Source organism: Lithobates pipiens, unplaced genomic scaffold, assembly GCF_037356315.1.
Source record: "Lithobates pipiens isolate NorthernLeopardFrog02 unplaced genomic scaffold, aLitPip1_a1.2 Scaffold_8, whole genome shotgun sequence".
Taxonomy (NCBI): Eukaryota; Metazoa; Chordata; class Amphibia; order Anura; family Ranidae; genus Lithobates; species Lithobates pipiens.
The window spans coordinates 8,302,492-8,320,487 of record NW_027507903.1 but is presented as its reverse complement, the minus strand read 5'-3'; the positions used below and the strand labels follow the sequence as shown (position 1 = coordinate 8,320,487).

General features: G+C 40.9%; 1 protein-coding gene across 1 annotated transcript in view; it reads left to right on the top strand.

Annotated features, from left to right (window-relative positions):
- The first annotated feature begins 5,276 nt into the window (after positions 1 to 5,276).
- The window catches only part of LOC143962593 (dual specificity mitogen-activated protein kinase kinase 1), an 80,387-nt gene continuing 67,667 nt past the window's right edge, over positions 5,277 to 17,996 (top strand). The window contains exon 1 of the mRNA XM_077471879.1: positions 5,277 to 5,471. Within this exon, the coding sequence (XP_077328005.1) occupies positions 5,353 to 5,471 (119 nt within the window). The 5' untranslated portion in view covers positions 5,277 to 5,352. The remainder of the gene's footprint in view (positions 5,472 to 17,996) is intronic.

Genomic DNA, 17,996 nt, shown 5'->3' with positions numbered 1-17,996 from the left:
GCATGGATGAACACTGTAATGAGCACTTTGGTGGGATGGATGTGGCACTGATGAGCACTGTGATGGCACTGATGTGGCATCAATGAGCAATGTGATTGCACTGATAAGCACTTTGATGGCACTGGTGAGCACTGTGATGGCATGGATGTGGCACGGATGAGCACTGTAATGACACATGTGGCACTGGTGAACAGTGTGATGGCACCAATGAGCACTGCGATGGCACTAAAGTGGCATGGATGAGCACTGTGATGACACTGATGTGGTACCAATGAGCACTGTGATGGCACTAATGTGACACTGATGAGCACTGTGATGAGCACTGTGATGACGCTGATGTGGCATGGATGAGCACTGTGGTGGCACTGATGTGGCATTGATGAGCACTGTGATGAGCATTGTGATGGCAGTGGTGTGGCACTGATGAGCACTGTGATGACACTGATGTGGCATGGGTGAACACTGTGATGAGCACTGTTGTGGCACTGATGAGCACTGTGATGGCACTGATGTGGCACTGATGAGCACTGTAATAGCACTGATGTGGCACCGATGAGCAATGTGATTGCACTGATAAGCACTTTGATGGCACTGATGAGCACTGTGATGGTACTGATGTGGCACAGATGAGCACTGTGATGGCACTGATGTAGCACAGATTAACACTGTGATGGCACTGATGTGGCATGGATGAGCACTGTAATGACACATGTGGCACTGGTGAGCAGTGTGATGGCACCGATGAGCACTGTGATTGCACTGAAGTGGCACCAATGAACAATGTGATTGCACTGATAAGCACTTTGATGGCACTGGTGAGCACTGTGATGGCACTGATGTGGCACTGATGAGCACTGTGATGGCACTGATGTAGCACAGATTAACACTGTGATGGCACTGATGTGGCATTGATGAGCACTGTAATGACACATGTGGCACTAATGAGCACTGTGATGGCACTGATGTGGCACTGATGAGCTCTGTGATGGCACTGATGAGCACTGCATTGGCACTGATGAGCACTGTAATGGCACTGATGGGGAGGGGAAATTGCTAATTGGGCCCAATTTTGACTTTTTCACTTAGGGGTGTACTCACTTTTGGTGCCAGCAGTTTAGACATTAATGGCTGTATGTTGAGTTATTTTAAGAGGGACAGCAAATTTACACTGTTATACAAGCTGTACACTCACTACTTTACATTGTAGACAAGTGTCATTTCTTCAGTGTTGTCACATGAAAAGATAGATAGTTACTTTCCTGATTTATTTATTTATTCAATTTATGTATTTCTTTACTAATTATTTTTTACATTTTATTTATTTAGCTTTTACATTTATTTTTGTTATGATTTATTTAGCTGATTAATTTGTGTAAATTATAATTGATTTACCTTATTTATTTCATTTATAAACAAATTATTTGTCTAGTTTATTTATTTTAAAATTATATTATAATATATTTTATTAATTATTTATAAAATATTTATTTATTTATTCACCCAATCTATGTATTATTTCTTATTATAATTTATTTAATAATTTGACTTATTTATTTAATTAAATTATTTATTTTATTATTATTTTAATAATTTATTGATAAAGCTAACTTTTTTTTATTAGTATTTACTTATTAAACAATTTTTATGTTTAGGTATAATTTATTTAGCAAATTTTTTCAAATATATTTTATAATTTATTTATCTATTTTTTTCTTTTATATATTTTATGTATTTTCCCAATGTCTTTATTTTATGATTTATTTAAATGCAATAAATACATTTACTTATTATTTATATGATAAGCTATTTATTTACCTAATTTATTGATCTTATGTTTTATTTATTTGTTCCCTTATTTCTATAGTTTTATAATGTATGCATTTATTTGTCCAATTTATTTACCTAATTTTTAAAAATGTTTTTTTTTATAGTTTATTTATGTATCTAATTTATTTTATGTATGTGTTCCCTTATTTCTCTAGTTTTATAATTTATGCAATAATTTGTCTGATATATATTTTTTTTTATAATGTATTTGTTTATTTTGTAATATTTAGTCGGGTGTTTATTTATTTTTACAATGTATTCATTTATTTTGAAATATTTAGTTGTGTATTTATTTATTTTACAGTGTATTTGTTTATTTTGTAATATTAAGTTGTGTATTTATTTTATAATGTATTTGTTTATTATGTAACATTTAGTCATGCATTTATTTATTTTACAATGTCTTTTTTTATTTTGGAATATTTAGTCTGTGTTTATTTATTTTATAATGTATTTGTTTATTTTGTAATATTTAGTCATGTATTTATTTTTTCCAATGTATTCGTTTATTTTGAAATATTTAATTGTTTATTTATTTATTTTACAGTGTATTTGATTATTTTGGAATATTTACTCATGTATTTATGTATTTTAAAATGTATTTGTTTATTTTGTAATATTGTATTTGTTTATTTTGTAATATTTACATGTGTATTTATTTATTTGTAATGTATTTGTTTAATTTGTAATATTTAGTTGTGTATTTATTTTATAATGCATTTTTTACATGTTTTTTTGTAATATTTAGTTGTGTATTTATTTATGTTACAATGTATTTTTTTTTTAGTTGTGTATTTATTTTACAATGTATTTTTTTTAGTTGTGTAATTATTTATTTTAAAATGTATTTTTTTTAGTTGTTTATTTATTTTACAAATTTTTTTTTAGTTGTGTATTTATTTTACAATGTATTTTTTTTAGTTGTGTATTTATTTATTTTACTATGTATTTTTTTATATTTAGTAGTGTATTTATTTATTTTACAATGCATTTTTACATGTTTTTTGTAATATTTAGTCGTGTATTTATTTATGTTACAATGTATTTTTTTTTATTTGTGTATTTATTTACTTTACAATGTATTTTTTTAGTTGTTTATTTATTTTACAATGTATTTTTTTTTAGTTGTGTATTTATTTATTTTACAATGTATTTTTTTTTTAGTTGTGTATTTATTTATTTTACAATGTATTTTTTTATATTTAGTAGTGTATTTATTTATTTTACAATGCATTTTTTACATGTTTTTTGTAATATTTAGTCGTGTATTTATTTATGTTACAATGTATTTTTTTTATTTGTGTATTTATTTACTTTACAATGTATTTTTTTAGTTGTTTATTTATTTTACAATGTATTTTTTTTTAGTTGTGTATTTATTTATTTTACAGTGTATTTTTTTTAGTTGTGTATGTATTTATTTTATAATGTATTTGTTTAATTTGTATTTAGTCGTGTATGTTTTTTAATGTATTTGTAACAAAGTATTTGTTTATTTTGTAATATTGTATTTGTTTATTATGTAATATTTACTTGTGTATTTATTTATTTTACAATGTTTTTATTTAGTTTGTAATATTTAGTTGTGTATTTTTTTTATTTTACAGTGTATTTTTTTAATATTTAGTTGTGTATTTATTTATTTTACAATGCATTTTTTTAGTTGTTTATTTATTTTACAGTGCATTTTATTTGTAATATTTAGTAGTGTATTTATTTATTTTACAATGTATTTGTTTGTTTTGTAATATTGTATTTGTTTATTTTGTAATGTTTACTCATGTATTTATTTCTTTTATAATGCATTTGTTTAATTTGTAATATTTAGTAGTGTTTTTTTATTTATTTACAATGCATTTGTTAATTATGTAATATTTAATAGTGTATTTATTTTATCATGTATTTGTTTATTTCGTAATATTTACTTCTGTATTTATTTATTTTACAATGTATTTTTTATTTTGTAATATTGTATTTGTTTATTTTGTAATATGTACTCTTGTATTTATTTATTTTATAATGTATTTGTTTAATTTGTAATATTTAGTAGTGTATTTTTTTTATTTACAATACATTTGTTAATTATGTAATATTTACTTGTGTATTTATTTTATCATGTATTTGTTTATTTAGTAATATTTAGTTGTGTATTTATTTATTTTACAATGTATTTTTTTAAATATTTCGTTGTGTATTTATTTATTTTACAATGTATTTTTTTATTTTTTGTAATATTTAGTTGTGTATTTATTTTAGAATTTTTTTTTTTTATTTTTTTGTAATATTTAGTTATGTATTTATTTATTTTACAACGTATTTATTCATTTTACAGTGTATGTTTTTTTTTTTAGTTGTGTATTTATTTATTTTGCAATATTTTTTTTTTAGTTGTGTATTTATTAATTTTACAATGTTTTTTTTTTAGTTGTGTATTTATTTATTTTACAATATTTTTTTTTTTAGTTGTGTATTTATAAATTTTACAATGTTTTTTTTTGTTAGTTGTGTATTTATTTACTTTAGAATGTATTTGTTTTTTTAGTTGTGTACTTATTTATTTTACAATATATATATATATATATATATATATATATATATATATATATATATATATATATAGTAAAATAAATAAGTATACAACTAAAAAAAAATACATATATAGAAAGCAACAATAAATGATACATAAAATACACACGTGACAAGATAAACAAATACATTGTAACATAATTAAACACATGACTAAATATTACAAAATAAACAAATGCCTTGTAAAATAAATAAATACACAAAAAAAAAAAATATATATATATATATATATATGTTATGTATTTATTTACATACAATATATACACACACATATATATATATATATATATATATATATATATATATATATATATATATTAGTTATGTATATATTTATCTTACAATATATACACACACACATATATATATATATATATATATATATATATATATATATATATATATATATATATATATATATATATATATATATATATATATATATTTATATTTATTTATTTATTTTTTTGTGTATTTATTTATTTTACAATGTATCTTTTGTAATATTTAGTAGTGTATTTATTTACTTTACGAGGCATTTGTTTATTTTGGAATATTTAGTCGTGTGTTTAATTATGTTACAATGTACTCGTTTATCTTGTCACGTGTGTATTTTATGTATCATTTATTGTTGCTTTCTATATATATTCTATAATCTATACATTGTAACATTATCAGTGGAAGTGAATGAAAGGTTCCTCTTTCCCGGAGCTCAGCTGGTGGAGGTGACAACCCCTCGGCCTGCCAGCAGGGGGCGCCTCTGGCTCTCTCTCGCTCTGGCTCGCGTGACGTATTTCCGAGGTCCCTCTGTCTGTCCGGGCGGCTCCTCCCATTGGCTGCTGATAGCAGAGATACAAAGTAGCGGTGTAGTCCCCGCCCCCCGGATGCGGAGACAGTGACGGCCCGGAGAGTGGAGGAGGTGGAGGAGGATTCGGATCTATGCAGTCAGGGAGCAGCCAGCCGGCCACAGCGCACAAAATGCCGAAGAAGAAGCCGGGCCCCATCCAGCTCAACCCCACCCCGGACGGCACGGCGGTCAACGGGACCCCCCTTCCAGAGTAAGTGTTGGGGGGGCTTAAAGGGGGAGACCCCCCTGATCTTTGTCTAACCCCCAGGAATTGCAATAGTTCCTGGTGTCCCCAATCCTGACAGTCCTCATTGGGGGAGGGGGACACTTGATGCATGGAATCCTCAGGTGTCACCTTGTCTCCCTCAATCAGATTGCTGCCATTGACCACCCCCTCCCCCCCATGGACATCCTTATGGGGTGACATCTCCCTGCAGCAAATTAAAATATAGAGGGGGCACTCTTATCTCTGAGCACCCCAGGAATTGGGGGGGGGTCCCTTGTATTTCCTGGTGTCCCCATCCTGACATTCCTGATTGTGGGGGAGGGGGGGCATTTGATTGTATGGACTCCTTGGGTGTCACCATGTCTCCCCACCCCCCCCAATCAGATGCTACCATTGACCCCCCCCCTCCCCCCATGGACATCCTTATGGAGTGTCCTCTGCCTGCAGCAAATAAGAGCGCCCCCCATCTCTATTTTTATCTCTGAGCACCCCATGAATTGGGGGTCCTGTTGCATTTCCTGGTGTCCCCGATCTTGACATTCCTGATTGTGGGGGAGGGGGACACTTGATGCATGGAATCCTCGGGTGTCACCTTGTCTACCCCAATCAGAGATGATGTTGGTGACAACCCCCCCCCCCCCCACACCGCTATGGACATCCATCCCAATTCATCTCTATGGGGTGACCTCTCCCCATAATACAGACATTTGGGTGGGTCATCCCTCTTTAGTACATAGTAATTGCACTTTATGATGGGGTGACACCCCAAATAATAATACAGAGGGGGGGTTGTCTATGAGGTGACATCTGCCTGCATAAAATAATACAGTGGGGTGGGGGGGGCTCCTATCTTTGAGCACCCCAGGAATTGGGGGGTCCTGTTGCATTTCCTGGTGTCCCCAGTCCTGACATTCCTGATTGTGGGGGAGGGGGGCACTTGATGCATGGACTCCTCAGGTGTCGCCTTCTCTTCCCCAATCAGAGATGATGTCGGTGACTACCCCCCCCCCCAGCCATGGACATCCCTATGGATCCCTATCTCCAAATAATAATATAGAGTTTGAGGTGGGGGGGTTGCCATTAAAATCCTGCTGCAGGACAGTGAAACCCCCACCCCAGCCCCCACCCGCAGCCATGGACATCTTTATTTAATACTCATCGCAGCTATGGGGTGACACTCCCCCCCCCCCCCAATAATACAAACATGGGGGGGAGGGGAGATTGCCAGTGACATGCTATTAGATTGTAAGCTCTTCTGAGCAGGGCCCTCTTAATCCTCTTGTATTTTATTGTATTATCTCCCTTTATATTGTAAAGTGCTGTGTAAACTATTGGCGCTATATAAATCCTGTATAATAATAATAATACTGCAGGACAGTGACACATCCCATCCCCCACCTCCCTGTCATGGACATCCCTCTAGTCTTCATTGCATACATTTGTGGGGTGACAACTCCCTACCTGCCCCCCAATAATATATCCTGTTGTATTTCTATTTCTATGACCAACCCTATTCATTCCTATGGGGTTGCATCTCCCTGCAGCAAATAGACATTTTGGGGGGGGGCTCTTTTCTCTGTGCACACCAGGAATTGGGGGTCTTGTTGTCCCCAGTCCTTACTTTCCTACTTTCCTGGTGATTGTGACAGTGGCATCTGCCTGCAGCACATAATATAGACTTTGGTGGGGTTTACCTATTTGCCCCCCAGGAGTTGGGGGCCCTGTTGCATTTCCTGTTGTCCTGGTCCTGACATTCCTGGTGATTGGTGGGGGGGTTAGATGCATGGACTCCTCAGGTGTCGCCTTGTCTCCCCCAATCAGAGATGCTGTCAGTGGCAGACATGAGCCTCATTGTACTATGATTGGCCAATCGCCCGTCACTCCAATCTGCTGGCTGCACTTTAGGCTCGGCTCTGCATCGCATTTATTGCAGAAAAAATGTAGTTTTAAAGCAGGAAAACTCAGGGGAGGGGGATTCTTTGCAATGGGGCTGCCCTGGCACTGCCAGAATGCTGGTTTAGGTCTAAGGCAGTTCTAATTGCCCAATCCTATGCTTCCTATAGGGCAGGGATATGCAATTAGTGGACCTCCAGCTGTTGCAGAACTACAAGTCCCATGAGGCATAGCAAGACTCTGACAGCCACAAACATGACATGCAGAGGCATGATGGGACTTGTAGTTTTGCAACAGCTGGAGGTCCGCTAATTGCATATCCCTTGCTATAAGGGCTCATTCACATAAGTGCCTGGGAGGGGCAGTAAAAGCAAGCGCTTGGGCTGTGGTTTAACCGCTCCCTGACTGCCTAGCTGAACACTGAAATGCAGCAGCCGCTCACGGAACATCTGCGATTCCTGTAACAACCTGTAAATGGCGTGCCGCTTTTGGTAGGCAGTGCCATCGCTTACTGCCACCAATGCAATTCTGTGGGGCCGTGATGCATACTGGGTGCGATGCATGCAGTTGTGGTTTTGATAGCATGGTATTTACAGGGTTAAGTCAGGCAGTGAGTAGGTGGTGCCTGCTTCCACCCCTGTTTAATGCCAAGGGGGAGGTCTTAGGAAGTGGAGGATTGCATAAGAAAAAAAAAGTCATTTTTTGTTTTATGTGAAAACTACTAATCCCATCACCTCTCCATAGAGATGGACAAAGCCAGGCCTGGGTGACCACCATAGATACAGTGGATTGAGTGTAGCCATCCTAGGACACAGTCTGGTCAATAGGGGGTCCCATAAACCCCATGAACCAATACCCCCTGCTGAACCCCCAAGGAATGGACTTTATGTGACCTTCTTGTCCCTTCAGGGTTTCTTTTCCTACATTTTTTAACCAGATGTTTGTTGACCCGTGCTCGTTCTGTGGATCGGCCCGATGAGTGCTGATGTAAATGGACGCACACCCGCCTGGAGTTCCCACACATGTAAAAGGAACATAAGCATGTCGGGGTCCCATTCACATGTGTGGCAGCCCTTTCCCCCCTGCTGAAAAGGGGTCTGTGGTGGATTTCTTTTCAGAGGGCATTGAGGCAACTCCCCATTTAGCCCTGCAAATGCCCTGCCGCCGTGCCACAGTTGCATGAATTGCACGCTCCATAGCCTTGCATGGGTCGCATGTGGCGGTGGTAACGCTGGTTGCTTGCAGCGTGCTGCTTAGGTTTTTGCTGCGTCATGTGAATTGCTGCATGCTCTGGTTGGGGGCGGTAAAACCACGGCTCAACCACATGGCGTTACCGCCCCTCTAGTGGCACTTGTGAACCAGCCCTTATTCACAGGATCACCAGCTGAAGATAAAAGCATCAAAAAGGAAACACATGTTGCAATATGTTACTTTGTTGTCTTTGGCTTTATATCTACTTTTAAATAAGATGTGTTAAATCGTGCATGGCGGTTTTGTAATGTATGAGATTAGTGGCGGCGTTTGTCATTGACTGTTTCTGTAGACATGGACCATATCGGTAATATGATGGAATTATTTCTGGTAAAGGGGTGGATAGGATTCCAGGAGAGGAGGCAGAAAATCTGATCCCTGTGATGAAGTCATATGATGAATGGGTGTGGGGTGCCGGGTTGCAGTATATGATGGATGGATGGGTGTGGGGTGCCAGGTTGCAGTATATGATGGATGGATAGGTGTGGGGTGCCAGGTTGCAGTATAGGATGGATGGATGGGTGTGGGGTGCCAGGTTGCAGTATAGGATGGATGGGTGTGGGGTGTCGGGTTGCAGTATTGGATGGATGGGTGTGGGGTGCCGGGTTGCAGTATATGATGGATGGATGGATGGGTACGGGGTGCCAGGTTACAGTATAGGATGGATGGATGGGTGTGGGGTGCCGGGTTGCAGTATAGGATGGATGGGTACGGGGTGCAGGGTTGCAGTATATGAAGGATAGATGGGTGTGGGGCGCAGGGTTGCAGTATATGATGCAAGGGTGCGGGGCGCAGGGTTGCAATATATGATGGATGGGTGCAGGGCGCAGGGTTGCAGTATAGGATGCAAGGGTGCGGGGTGCGGGGCGCAGGGTTGCAGTATATGATGCAAGGGTGCGGGGCGCAGGGTTGCAATATATGATGGATGGGTGCAGGGCGCAGGGTTGCAGTATATGATGCAAGGGTGCGGGGCTCAGGGTTGCAGTATATGATGCAAGGGTGCGGGGCGCAGGGTTGCAGTATATGATGCAAGGGTGCGGGGCGCAGGGTTGCAGTATATGATGCAAGGGTGCGGGGCGCAGGGTTGCAGTATATGATGCAAGGGTGCGGGGCGCAGGGTTGCAGTATATGATGCAAGGGTGCGGGGCGCAGGGTTGCAGTATATGATGCAAGGGTGCGGGGCGCAGGGTTGCAGTATATGAAGGATAGATGGGTGTGGGGCGCAGGGTTGCAGTATATGATGCAAGGGTGCGGGGCGCAGAGTTGCAATATATGATGGATGGGTGCAGGGCGCAGGGTTGCAGTATATGATGCAAGGGTGCGGGGCGCAGGGTTGCAGTATGTATATGAAGGATGGATGTGGGGTGCAGGGTTGCAGTATATGAAGGATAGATGGGTACGGGGTGCAGGGTTGCAGTATATGAAGGATTGATGTGGGCTGCAGGGTTGCAGTATATGAAGGATAGGTGGGTGCGGGCTGCAGGGTTGCAGTATATGAAGGATAGATGGGTGCGGGCTGCAGGGTTGCAGTATATGAAGGATGGGTGCGGGCTGCAGGGTTGCAGTATATGAAGGATAGATGGGTACGGGCTGCAGGGTTGCAGTATATGAAGGATGGATGGGTGCGGGCTGCAGGGTTGCAGTATATGAAGGATGGATGGGTGCGGGCTGCAGGATATGAAGGATGGATGAGTGCGGGCTGCAGGGTTGCAGTATATGAAGGATGGATGTGGGGTGCAGGGTTGCAGTATATGAAGGATAGATGGGTACGGGGTGCAGGGTTGCAGTATATGAAGGATTGATGTGGGCTGCAGGGTTGCAGTATATGAACGATAGATGGGTGCGGGCTGCAGGGTTGCAGTATATGAAGGATGGGTGCGGGCTGCAGGGTTGCAGTATATGAAGGATGGATGGGTGCGGGCTGCGGGGTTGCAGTATATGAAGGATGGATGGGTGCGGGCTGCAGGGTTGCAGTATATGAAGGATGGATGGGTGCGGGCTGCAGGGTTGCAGTATATGAAGGATGGATGGGTGCGGGCTGCAGGGTTGCAGTATATGAAGGATGGATGGGTGCGGGCTGCAGGGTTGCAGTATATGAAGGATGGATGGGTGCGGGCTGCAGGGTTGCAGTATATGAAGGATGGATGGGTGCGGGCTGCAGGGTTGCAGTATATGAAGGATGGATGGGTGCGGGCTGCAGGGTTGCAGTATATGAAGGATGGATGGGTGCGGGCTGCAGGGTTGCAGTATATGAAGGATGGATGGGTGCGGGCTGCAGGGTTGCAGTATATGAAGGATAGGTATGGGGTGCAGGGTTGCAGGATATGATGGATGGGTGCAGGGTTGCAGTATATGATGGATGGATGTGGGGTGCAGGGTTACAGTATGTGATGGATGGAGGGGTGTGGGGTGCAGAGTTGCACTTGCAATATATAATGGACGTGGGGTGCTGGGTTGCAATATATGAAGGATGGATGGGTTCTGTGTTGCAGTATATGAAATATAACGGGTGCCCCCCCCCCAGTCCTGGGTGTGTCCGGAAGGTGAGCAATCTCTGGGACATGTCAGGAATGTGCCCCTCCCCCCTCCCTCCCAGCTACAGGTTTGAAATGTTCAGACACGCTGGGCTGGAGATACCGAGAGATCCAAATCTTATAGATTATAATCTGCAGAAGCCTTGGCCGGGATTCTGGTGTTCTGCCGTCTGACCATAAACACAAAGGAGTTGGGTGTCCAGTGAAACTGATCATCTGCCCAGTTCATAGTTGTCTGCAGTCCAAACCTGTCCATTCTACAGGTTGGGGGTGTGTATATATATATATATATATATATATATATATATATATATATATATATATATATATATATATATATATATATATATATATATATATATATATATATATATATATATATATATACATATATATATACACACAAATATAATTTGTACACGAGAGAGTGGCACTCACGGGACTTGATAAAACTAAAAAAAAAAAAAATCATATAAGGCAACCCTGCACATCACAGCCACCCATCCATTTTTGTCCCCCCCATATAATGTAGAAAAATAAGTATACATTCTTTTAATACATATATATATAACTTTTTTTTTTTTTTTTTTTTACCCGTATATAATTAAATCTATAACTTATAAAAAAAAAAAAAAAATTGTCACTCACGGGACTTAATATAATAAAATATATATATATTAATATCTGTATATCATAGTGGCTGTTTAAGGACTTCACAGTAATCACTTAACTAGCTGATCCCTTCCGCCTCCTCTGCCCATCCCTCTAATGCACGCGGTGCCAGCACTGCACTGGAACGGTCCTGGCAATCCCTATTGCTCTTGATCTGAGCGTGCCAGTACTTCACTAAGATCGTTAATTTCCGAGCCGCCTGCGTTCTAGTCCTCAGTGATGGTGTATAATAAAAAAATCTATGGGAGGTTGGGAGGTGAACTTTGTACAAACCGTCATATCTCTGATCATGGAGGTGATATTTTGTTTCTTTGCACCTGTGCTGTCCCCTCCCCTTTGGTAAATCCCTCGGGGTATTCTGAGCAGCTGAGAGGGGCAGGCTGACACCACTCCTCTACTGTATAATTAAAAGGGCTTTAATTATCACTATTACAGCCGTCTCTGTGGAGCACGACTTGCTTTTGAGCACCTGTCCTTTTTTGCTGTTTATACCATCTCCAGTAGAATTATTAAAGCTGAACTCCGGGCACAAAAACTTTCATGTAAATGTATTCCTAAACCATTTGCTTATATGCAATGGAAAGAAATGTGGTCTCTAACCCTTTTGTCGCTAGAGACCTTTTTTTTTCCCCTTTTTTTTTTATTTTTATTTTTTATTTATTTTTTAAATAATTTTAGCCCCCCCCCCCCCCCCAAAGATTTGTTAAAACCCCCAAACGTGATGTATTTTGTTAAAGACACCCTAGAGCAGAAGTCTTCAAACTATGGCCCTCCAGTTGTTCAGGAACTACAATTCCCATCATGCCTGGTCATGTCTGTGAATGTTAGTGTTTTACAATGCCTCATGAGATGTGTCCGGCAACAGCTGGAGGCAGGGGCGTAGCTAGGTCTACAAAAGATCTGGGGCTACAGCCCATAGCAGCATAGTAAAGAAAGTCATACGCTTGGGCTGGCATACACATGTATATACAGTAATATACGTGTGTGTGTGTGTGTGTGTGTGTGTGTGTATATATATATATATAATCTCCCCAGAGCCTCCCCCTTGCATCAGGCTCCCCAGAGAGCCCCCTTACATTAGGGTCCCCAGGGAGCTTCCCCCTTAAATCGGGATCCCCAGAAAGCCTCCCCCTTACAATCAGTGTCATCAGAGAGCCTCCCCCTTGCATCAGGGTCCCCAGAGAGCCCCCCACTTATATAGAGGTCCCCAGAGAGCCTCCCCTCCCCTTGGGGACCCCTGCAGAGACTCTGGGCTATGGGCTCAAGATTCGGGGCTATAGCCCCAAAAGCCACCCCCTAGTGACACCACTGGCTGGAGGGCCATAGTTTAGAGATTTCTGCCCTAGAGAATAAAATATTGGTAGTTCCATTTTTTTTTTTTTGCTGCTCAAAAACACAACAGTTCAGGCTAAAAATTAAACACTAGAGTTCCAGTGCTCGGCATAAATGAGTACACTCCTTTTGAAAAGTGAGATTGTAATCAAAATCGCAATGAACACAAGAACAATTGCCAAAATTTTGACCATACTTAGTTTCATAGAACATTTGCTTAGCTCATAAAACTAAGGTTAATGATAGAACTTAATTTACAAAATCTTCAGTTTTGCTCAAATTAGTTGATCCAAAAAATGAATACACCCCACAACAAAAACAACTCCATCTAGTATTTGGTAGGACCTCCATGATTTGTAAGGAGGACAGAAAATCTTCTAGGCATGGAAGGAACAAGTTGGTGACGTATTGCAACATCTATCTTTTTCCATTCCTCGAGAGTGACCTTTTAGAGGTTGGATGCTTGATGTAGAGTGATGCTCCTCTCTTCAGAATTCCCCATAGGTGTTCTCCGTTCCGGTTCAGATCTGGAGGCCTACTTGGCCACTGAATCACTTTCACCCGGGTTCTTCTTCAGAAATGCAACAGTGGCCTTAGATGTGAGTTTTGGATCATTGTCATGTTGGAAAAGTGCATGACTATCAAGGGCACGGAGTGATGGTAGCATCTTCTTTCATTATAGAGCAGTGCCTCTGCTAATTCATGAAACGATCAAAGAAATACAGCTCCCCTGACACTGGCAGCAGTTGTGCTGCCCCACAGGAGGACACTGCCACCACCATGGTTCGCTGTAGGCACCATGCGTTTTTCTTTGTACTCCTCACCTTTGCAACGCCATACAGTTTGGAAGCCATCAGTTCCAAAAACATTTTATCTTGGTCTCTTTCGGAGCTGGGCTCAGACCTTCCTTCTCTGAGTTGGCCGCTCAGCTGTCAGCTAATTGCCAGCTTCTATCACTCCACAGTTACTCAGCTGTTGATGATATCCTGCTCGTCAGTCCTGCCTACTAAAGCCGTCCAGTCCAGAGGATCTCTGCCTTCACCTTGGTCAACATCACAAAAAAGATCTCCTGCGAATCCTGTTCAAGACTAACTTTGCGGACATCCCTTCTGGCTCAAGATCCTGCTTGCAGTTCCACTACATTGATCCCTGACTTCTGGCTTGGCTGACTATCCGTTCTGGTTACTGAACTTTGACTATGTTTTGACTACCTTTTTGTTCTTTTTGCTTTTATTATTAAACAAGTGTGATTTTAACTGTACTTCTGTATCTGCCTGATTTCATGGTTTCTGACAGTCTCATCACTCTATAGTAGAGTCCCAGGATTGGTGTTTTATTTTTTTTATTTTTTTTTTTTGTCTGCATGGGCCCAGGCAATTTCTAGGTGGGCTTTTTTGTGCATGGGCTTTAGGAGAGGCTTCCTTCGTGGACGACACCCATGCATGCCATTCCTCTGCAGTGTACGCCTTTATTGTGTCACGGGAAACGGTCACCCTACTTTGGCTTTCTACTTTAGCTGACTGCAGTGAACTTTTCATGATTTTCTTCAACCCTTGTCATGGCGATTTTTTTTTTTTTTTTTTTTTGTTCAACCCTTCTCATTAGAAGATACTTCTGTCAATGTGATAACTTTCGTGGATGGCCTGGACGTTAAAAATTAAAAAAATTAGTATCCAGTTATATTATTTGCATTAAGAGATTCGGCCAGCTCTTTAAAAAAAAAAAAAAAAATCTAAAACAGTATGAGCTCTTCTACATGAAGCCGTCTTTCATATGACAACACGTCCAGTATCTGGCACTTCTCCAAGCAACACGCACATTGCACTTCTTTTTTTTTTTTTTTTCTTCTTCTGCTTCTTGGCCGTGTAACAAATTTCAAAACCGAGCTAGATTTAAAGGGGCCCCGTGTTTTCATCCGCTGGGAGCCTATTGGTACGTAGTTACCGTATATACTCGAGTATAGGCCGACCCGAGTATAAGCCGAGGCCCCCAATTTACCCCCAAAAAACTGGGAAACCTATTGACTCGTGTATAAGCCGAGGGTGAGATATGCCTGTCCATCCCTGTGTGTGTGTCCATCCATCCATCCATCCCTGTGTGTGTGTGTCCATCCCTGTGTGTGTGTGTCCATCCGTGTGTGTGTGTGTGTGTGTGTGTGTGTGTGTGTGTGTGTGTGTGTGAGTGAGGCCTTGTGTGTCCAGCCTACCTGTGTCCCCAGCCTCCGTCCGGTCCCGAGCCTCCGTCCGGTCCCGTCCCGTCCCGAGCCGAGCCTCCGTCCGGTCCGGTCCCGTCCCGTCCCGAGACTCCGTCCGGTCCCGTCCCAGGATCACCGCTCTTCGTCGGCGCCCATTTTCCTGTTCAAATGCCGCGCCTCCCTGTCTGTGATAGGCGGAACACAATTTCCCAGCAGTCTGTGTTCCGCCTATCACGGCCATCCTTTCATCCTCGTCCGTAGTACGAGGATGAGCGGATGTCCGTGATAGGCGGAACACAGGCTGCTGGGAAATTCAGTGTTCCGCCTATCACAGGCGAAGGCGGAGCCGGAGGCGCGGCTTTTGAATTAGAATAGAATGGCCGCTGTCTGTCTGCTCGACACGCTGATCGAGCAGGCAGACAGCGATGACTCGAGTATAAGCCGAGGGGGGCACTTTCAGCCTCAAAAAAGAGGCTGAAAATCTCGGCTTATACTCGAGTATATACGGTACTTAATTTGAAAAAAGACAGACACAAAGTCCAGCTAGTTCAACCAATAGAGAACCTCCATATACACAATCCTATATCCAAAAGTTGATCTAGAGCAGTGATGGCGAACCTTTTTGAGCCAGAGTGCCCAAACTGCAAACCAAAATGACTTAAAGTGGGGTACCCCCTAAAAAAAAAAAAATTAAAAGTCAGCAGCTACAAATACTGCAGCTGCTGGCTTTTAATAATCGGACACTTACCTGCCCCAGGGTCCAGCGATGCGGGGGAACGAAGCCCCCCCCTCGCTCCCCGCTCCGCTCGCGGCGCCGTCATGCATACTGTGGGCACCCGGCTGTGGCTTCACAGCCGGGCACCCACTGCGCATGCGCGAGCGGCGCAGGGCGCCGTGATACGCCGTACAGTCACCTGGGACACATGACAGGTCCCAGGTGAATGTGCGGCGCGAGGGGAAGTGATGTCACCAGCCTGGGCAATGAGGAAGGCAGATTACGAGGGACCCCCTAGCAACCGGTATTTAGAGGTGAGTAAAAATTTTTTTTTTTTTGCCAATTCTTTTTTTTTTATTTTTTTTACGAATTTTAAGCACTTTTAATTTTTTGGTGGCAACACCACTTTAAGTGCCAACACTGCAATTAATCCTGACTAACGAGGTTTTAGTTTAGAAAAAATAATTCGTACAGTCGTTTCACAATGACACTAATAATGAGCCCCCCCCCCCTTTTTTTTTTTTTTTTTTAGATAGAGCAGCGCCGCTCTAAGCCCTTGTAAGAATCCGTCGGAATGTGTCCTGTCGGACCGTGTTGTCGGATAATCCGACTGTGTGTGGTATGCATCGGACTGTTTCCGTCTCAATATCCGTCGGAACAAATTTTCAAACTTGCTGGAAATAATTTTCCGACAAACTGGTCCGATCGGACATACTCCGACCATGTGTAGAGAATTCCGATCGGACAAAGTGCCACGCATGCTCAGATCAAATTCCTACATCAAAGCTATTGGCTATTAGCGTGAACGTAGTCCCGTCATAACGAAATAACGTCCTCACGTTCTGAAAGATCGGATTTTTCGACAACTTTGTCCGACCGTGTGTATGCAACAGTTTCGGACAAAATCCGACGGATTTGGTTGTCGAAATGTCCGACCGTGTGTACAAGGGCTAAGAGTAGTAAGTTAGTTAAAAAAGGCTTTATTCAGTTTATGGGCAGAGTATTGCATCTCTCTCCCTCTTCCCCACCCTCTCCCCTCGCACTGTAGGGAGCGCGGGAGCAAGATTCTGGGAGGGCATCCATGGACGCCCTCCCAGAATAAGCTGACCATGCTGTAGCCATCTTTTGGGGTGGTGGGGGTTCTGAAACGGGGAATTCGGAATTGGATAGTCCCTGGATCCACCATCCCTGGTGTTGTTATAAATGTTAGTATCCAGTCATATTTTGGAATGCTTCCATCTTTTGTTTAACCACTTCAGCCCTGGACCATTTTGCTGGCCAAAGACCAGACCACTTTTTGCGATTCGGCACTGCTTCGCTTTAACTGACAATTGCGCGGTCATGCGATGTGGCTCCCAAACAAAATTGACATCCTTTTTTTTTTTTTCTCCCACAAGTAGAGCTTTCTTTTGGTGGTATTTGATCACCCCTGCAGTTTTTTTGTTTTTTGCGCTATAAACAAAAATAGAGCAACAATTATGAAAAAAATTTATTATTTTTTACTTTTTGTTATAATAGGCCGATACGTATTCTTCTACATATTTTTGGTAAAAAAATCGCAATAAGCAATTATTGATTGGTTTGCACAAAAGTTATAGCGTTTACAAAACAGGGGATAGTTTTATGGCATTTTTATTAATCTTTTTTTTTTTTTTTTTTTTTGTGACTGCGACATTATGGTCGGACACATCGGACATTTTTGACACATTTTTCGGAACATTGTCATTCATACAGCAATCACTGCTATACAAATAGTGATTCCTGTGTAAATGACACTGGCAGTGAAGGGGTTAACCAGGGGGTGGCAGTGTAGGGGTTAAGTGTTCCTAGGGGTGTGTTACTAACTGTTGGGGGCTGGGCTTTCTTTTAGTGAACACTGATCTCTGCTCCAATCACATGGAGCAGAGATCAGCATCACT